At 38.9% G+C, this 7,161-nt stretch overlaps 1 protein-coding gene across 1 annotated transcript in view; it reads left to right on the plus strand.

Moving 5' to 3' along the window:
* The window catches only part of LOC112247604 (relaxin receptor 1-like), a 99,553-nt gene extending 94,940 nt beyond the window's left edge, over nucleotides 1-4,613 (plus strand). The window contains exons 17-18 of the mRNA XM_024416411.2: nucleotides 2,188-2,406; nucleotides 3,824-4,613. Of these exons, the coding sequence (XP_024272179.1) occupies nucleotides 2,188-2,406; nucleotides 3,824-4,149 (545 nt within the window). The 3' untranslated portion in view covers nucleotides 4,150-4,613. The remainder of the gene's footprint in view (nucleotides 1-2,187; nucleotides 2,407-3,823) is intronic.
* The last annotated feature ends 2,548 nt before the right edge of the window (nucleotides 4,614-7,161 follow it).

Raw genomic sequence — 7,161 nt, forward strand, 5'->3', positions numbered from 1 at the left:
TTGTGCGCCACCCCATGGGTCTCCCAGTCATGGCCGGCTGCAACAGAGCCTGGACTCAAACCAGGATCTCTTGTGGCATAGCTAGTTAGATCACTGTGCCACTTGGGAGCTCTCTACACCTTTGTTTTTAAGCCCTGTATTTCTAACCCGTTGATAGTATTGTTGGATCTTGATTTTAATAGCTAACATTTCGATGGCCATAATAAATAGATATGCCGATAGTGGACAGCCTTGTTTTACTCCTCTTGACAGTTTAAAACTTTCTAAGAAGTAGCCAATATTTACTATTTTATACCTAGGGTTACTCTACATGACTTTCACCCATTTTAAAATAAATTCTCAATTGTTTTTATTAAACCTTTATTAAATAAAATAAATAAAAGTTCCAGGCATTTATATATAAACTCCAGTCGTACTTTATCAAAAGCCTTTTCAAAGTCAGCTATGAATAGCAGGCCTGGTTTCCCAGATTTTTCATACTATTCTATTGTCCAGTACTTGTCTTATATTATCTCCAATGTATCGTCCATGTAAAAAACCTGTCTGATTAGAATGAATAATATCTGACAATACTTTAATTCTTGTGCTATATATTTTTGCATCACAACAGTGTAAGGGGCCTCCAATATTTTTAAATGTACAGCATGTTTATATTTACCACTTGTATCCTATTCTGTAATAATGAAATCAGGCCTTCTTGTTGAGTGTCCGATAATCTACCATTCACATAGGAGTGGTTAAAACATGCTAATAACAGTCCTCTGAGTATATAAAAAACAACGTTTGGTATACCTTAACTGGTATGCCATCCAGCCCTGGAGTTTTCCCAGACTTTTCGCCTTCATATGAGTCTTTCTGTACAGCGGTTAATTTTAAAAATCCATACAATTTGCTTCGGTTGGAGGAGACTGAAATGAAAACATATGCTAAAGGACTTTGTTTCCTCTTTCAAAATATAATTTGGTGACTCCATCATTTGTAACAAGTTTCAGAAAATTATTTTTGTTAGCATTTCTATGTTGAAAATTAAATTTAAAAAAGTTGCTGCCTTTTTCCCTATATTCCATCCAGTGTGCTTGATTTTTATAATACATTACACTTCACCTTGAATAAGTTCCTCCATTTATTTTAGTTTTTCCTCTGACTTATTCTGAGCCTTTATGGTAGTTTGTATTGCTATTGACTGTATCTGTTCTGTTAGACCTTCTACATCATTTGTTAAAATTGACTCCTTTTTTTAACCTAAATTGCTTTTGTTTTAGAGCTGAGTACTGAATTGCGTGGCCTCTAAAGGCACATTTAAAAGTGTCCCATACAATAATGGGATCTTCTGTACCTATGTTATGTCAGAAATTCAGTTAAAATTCCTCTGTCATAGTTAAATACAAGTTATCATCCAATAGGCTTTGATTAAATGTCCAATATCCTCGCCCCTGTGAAAATTCAGTAAGAGTAATGTATATGCCAATTATCTGATGGTCCAACCGCATTCTGTCCCCTATCAACACTTTTAAAATGTTTGGTGCCAACAAGAATGACATAAAAAAAAGTAGTCACCACTAGCTTGATTGAGCTTTGGCCATGTATATCTCACTAGGTCAGGATATTTAAGCCTCCATATATCCACTACGTCCAATATATCCATGACATTTGGGATTTCCATAAAGGTGATAGTTTGTAGTGTGATTTCCTTAGAGGTATTATAATCTCCCAACATAATAATAGTCTTGTATTGCTTGTAGGGTTGATCATTTATTATATATATAAGACACGCGGATCATTATTTGTTCCGTAAAGATTAATGAGCCATATCTGTTTATGGTCCAATAACATATTTAAAATCGTCCATCTACCTTGCAGATCTGTTTGGACAATTTCTACATTCAGATCAAAATTTCTGTTAATTAATATCATCAACCCTTTTTAGTTTTTCTTTGCCCACGGGAGAAGTATTTCAACCCCACCCAGTCCTTTTTTCACACAACTTCCTCTAAAATTGTTGAATGAGTTTCCTGTAAACAATATATAGTATATTCCTTCTCTTTAAGCCAGGTAAATATTGTTTGTATTTTTTAATTATCTGCTAACTGTAATAATTGTTTGAATTGTTCTGAAAGTTTAAGTATTTTAAGAATTTTACTTTGTATGAGTACAAGGAGCTCACAATGAATGTTATTTCCTCTACAGGCCTGAACCTGGTAGCATTCCTTATAATCGTATTGTCTTATGGGAGTATGTTCTACAACATCCAGAGGACAGGGACCCAGACGACTAAATATAGTAACCATATCAAGAACGAGGTGACCATAGCCAAGAGGTTCTTTTCCATCGTCATCACAGACTCCCTTTGCTGGATACCCATCTTTGTCCTCAAGATTCTATCGCTGTTGCAGGTGGAGATTCCAGGTAGGAGTTTCAGTACTCTCATAATCTGTGACTACTTTTATCATTTCAAACATTTTATTTGGAAACCCTAACATTGTATCAAACAGACAAGGTCAATTTGTAGGCTATAAAACATACAATATGTAGGCTACTGTGCAGTGCCATCTTACATCAAAGATAAGTATTTCAATCGGTCTCTTTTACAGATATTATACTTTCAGGAAAGAGAGCAACTTTCCATTTGGGACCATCTGTGACCTGCTAGCACCTACCCCTGTCAGAGGGGAAAAGGGCAACCTCAGAGTTACACACACGGCTACTTTATTGACACACACGGGAATGAAATGGACATGTAGAAAGGTAGTGGAATGGTAGTGGTTCTGTAATAGGAGAAACAGAGGCAATGAATATACACATACCGAATGAACACACCAGGGCAAGAATGCACAGATACAGAATCTTAAAGTATAAAGCAGTAATAAATGATAAAGGACTGTATAGAAATATAAGCTGATATAGTGCTGAACGACTAGCAGTAATATACACAAATACACAACTTTAAATACGCACGCAATCCCACATGCCCTGAGGTATGCCTCATGTCCAGAGATATGAATGAGTCCAGTTGTTGTGCAGGACAGAGATGAACTTGCTGCCTTCTCTGTGACGGCTTGAAAGAGACTGAAAAGTGTGTGACCTGGAGAGTCAGAAAGAGGAGCAGATGTGTGGCCCCCTAGCAACTGCCCTAGCAACTGCCCTGTCAACCAATCAGTGGCCAAGGCCCTAGGTGTGAAAGGACAGTTTATGACATTATAAACCATAGCCTGGCCTGCTAGGTTCCAGTGGGGAGTGGTGCCTACTGCAAAGGTTAGAAAGTTAGTGTTTGTGTCTCTGAGAGGACTCTGAGATGGTTTGCTGTGAGTCTCCAGCAGGGAGTTTGTAACATTACATCATTCAGATTAGTTCCATAATTAATCCTATTTTCTAGTTGTAAATTGAATAGCACACTTCCAGACTGATGGGTACTCTAAATGTAAATGTGTGGTTGTACTAAAAGCATGTTTACAAATGGGACCAGCATCACAGAACATCCTCGAACCATCATTCTCTTCTCTTTAACCCCACCAACCCACCACACCTCACCCTACTTCCCATGCATGAACTTTATACACAGGAATGGAACTTAAGGATTTAGGGCACAAGCCAGCCTGGCTTGTAAAACATCATTTCAACTAGCCTTGGTAACTTTCAGGTAAAAAATGTGTGCCTTGTGAAATTTGGCAAGACTGGCTAGTTTATTTTGGCACATTTTCTACCATCCGTGACTGAATGTAGGCTCTATGTGTATGTCTACCGAGGAGAATGTGATTGCAGAATATCCATTTCCGTTGCTCATGTATTATTAAATGGATAATAATGTAATCTTCTTCCCAAATAGGAACCATCAGCTCCTGGGTAGTGATCTTCATCCTGCCCATCAACAGTGCCCTCAACCCCATCCTGTACACCTTGACCACACGGCCATTCAAAGAGACCATCCTCCAGGTGTGGGCCAACTACAGGCAGAGGAGGCCACTAATGAGCAGCCACCCAGCCCACCACCCCTCATTGACGTTGCAGGAGATGTGGCCACTCCAAGAGAACAGCCAGAGTCTGACTTCGCCCGGCGACAACCTGACGCATCCCTTGGAAATGTCCTGCACAATATCGTGCACATCAAGCACGTCTCAGCCACTGCCTGTGGAAAGTACAAACCCCAAATAATGCCCTTCAGGTTCGAACAATTTGCCCAGCAGAGAGGGAGGAGCAGCTTGACTCCCACACAGGTCTTTTTTTTATGCCGATGTTTCATGTGCAATGGTATGTTTACAGCATGTTGATTGTTGTAGAGTTTATCAAAATTTTCCTCTGTGATTTATACAGACATCAAAGGAGCTCATTGGTACACTTTGGACTATGTGCCGTTCTATTCTGTTGAGGATTAGACCTTGACTTTGTTCATGCTTTCAGTTCCATGTGATTATTGACACACTTCTATGATTTATGGTTATAAGAAAAAACATCAATCATTCCCATAAGCATCCATTTTTGTAAAGTCCATCACTCTTCATGTACAGACTAGACTGTACAGAGTATTGTATATAATAAATCAATCACTGCCATTCTCTGTTCTGGAATGCGATGTTTTGTCATGTACAGCACTAGTCAAAAGTTTGGACACACCTACTCATTCCAGGGGTTTTCCTTATTTCTACTATGTTCTACATTGTAGAATAATAGTGACGACATCAAAACTATGAAATAACACAAATGGAATCATATAGTAACCAAAAAAGTGTTAAACAAATCAAAATATATTTGAAATTCTTCAAAGTATCCACCCTTTGCCTTGATGAAAGCTTTTCACACTCTTGGCATTCTCTGAACCATCTTCATGAGGTAGTCACCTGGAAAACATTTAAATTAACAGGTGTTCCTTGTTAATTTGTGGAATTTCTTTCTTAATGCGTTTGAGCCAATCAGTTGTGTTGTGACAAGGCAGGGGTGGTAAACAGAAGATGGTCTTTTAACAGATAGGGCTAAGTCCATATTAGGGCAAGAACAGCTCAAATAAGCAAAGAGAAATGACAGTCAATTACTTTAAGACATGAAGGTCAGTCAATCTGGAAAACTTTGAAAGTTCAAGTGCTGTCACAAAAAGCATCAAGCGCTATGATGGAACTGGTTCTCATGAGGACTGCCACAGGAAATTAAGACCCAGAGTTACTATTGCTGCAGAGGATAAGTTCATTAGAGTTACCAGCCTCGGAAATTGCATCCCAAATATATTCTTCACAGAGTTCAAGTAACAGACATCTCAACATCAACTATTCTGAGGATACTGCATGAATCAGGCCTTCATGATCAAATTGCTGCAAAGAAACCATTACTAAAGGACACCAAGAAGAAGACACTTGCTTGGGCCAAGAAACATGAGCAATGGAAATTAGACTGGTGGAAATCTGTCCTTTGGTCTGGTGAGTCCAAATTTGAGATTTTTGGTTCCAAACGCTGTCTTTTTGAGACGCAGCATAGGTGAACGGATAATCTCTGCATGTGTAGTTCTCACCTTGAAGCATGGAGGAGGTGTGATGGTGTGGGGGTGCTTTGCTGGTGACACTGTCAGTGATTTATTTAGAATTCAAGGAACACTTAAACAGCATCGTATGCCATCCCATCTGGTTTATGCTTAGTGAGACGATTATTTGTTTTTCAACAGGACAATGACCTAACACCTCCAGGCTGTATAAGGGCTATTTGACCAAGAAGGAGAGTGATGGAGTGCGGCATGAGATGACCTGGCCTCCACAACCCCCCGATCTCAACCAAATGGAGACGGTTTGGGTTGAGTCGGACCGCAGAGTGAAGGAAAAGCAGCCAACAAGTGCTCAGCATATGTGGGAACTCCTTCAAGACTGTTGGAAAATCATTCCAGGTGAAGCTGGTTGAGAGTATGCAAAGCTGTCATCAAGGCAAAGGGTGGCTACTATAATATAAAATATATTTTGATTTGTTGAACACTTTTTTCGTTACTACATGGTTCCATATGTGTTATTTCATAGTTCCGATATGTTCACTATTATTCTACAAAGTAGAAAATAGTAAAAATAAAGAAAAACCCTTGAATGAGTAGGTGTGTCCAAACCTTTGACTGGTACTGTATGTGCATGCAAAGAGCAAGCAACAAGCTGCACAAGAACTCACTACTGTAATGGTCCATGATACAAAGTGGCTCAGTGACTCATGTTTGCTTCTTCACAAAGAGGGCAACTGATGCTACTGGGTCAGACATCTATTTGTCAGGGGAGAAGCACCAGGTGGTATCTGATTTTAAGTGAGTAGGTGTGTCCAAACCTTTGACTGGTACTGTATGTTTGAATGGTTTTCATTTTGTCTTTGAAATAATTATGACATCATCTCTGAGAGGAGCAGTGAACTGCTGACAGATTCATGTTGTTTATTTAATGTACAGGCAGGCTATGCAGACAGCAGAGGTGACTTGTTCATGGCATTTGCTATTGCAACACAAAGATACAGTATGTCATGTTCCAAGAGCAGTCAATCTTGGGTTTGTGTCCATATTTGATGGCCAGCTATCATCCAGAAGGCGAGGACAGTACAGGTGCATCAAAGCTGGGACCGAGAGACTGAAAAACAGCTTCTCTCTCAAGGCCATCAGACTGCTAAATAGCCATCATTAGCTGGCTACCACCCAGTTACTCAACTCTGCACCTTAGAGGCTGCTGCTCTATGTACGTAGACATGGAATCACTGGTCACTTTAATAATGGAACACTAGTCACTTTAATAATGTTTTACATACCGTTTTACTCATTTCATATGTATATAGTGTATTCTATTGTATTCTAGTCGATGCTACTCCGACATTGCTCGTCCTAATATTTGTATATTTCTTAAATCCATTCTTTTACTTTTAGATTTGTGTGTATTGTTGTGAATTGTTAGACACTACTGCACTGTTGGAGTTAGGAACAACAGATGCAATGGCATCTGCTAAATATGTGTATATGACAAATAAAATTTGATTTGATTTTGATTTGATGACGCAGGAGGCATTTTCTCAAAGGCATGATAGAATGTTTGTTCAAAGGTCTCAATTTACAGTTGCTGATAACAGTGGTAATGTGCCATTCCGTTGGAAGGAAGTAATCATAACATTATTTGCACTCAGTCACTCCCACACATTACAATATGTGTGTTATCATTTGTTATTTTA

This window comes from Oncorhynchus tshawytscha, linkage group LG21 (genome assembly GCF_018296145.1).
Source record: "Oncorhynchus tshawytscha isolate Ot180627B linkage group LG21, Otsh_v2.0, whole genome shotgun sequence".
Classification (NCBI taxonomy): Eukaryota; Metazoa; Chordata; class Actinopteri; order Salmoniformes; family Salmonidae; genus Oncorhynchus; species Oncorhynchus tshawytscha.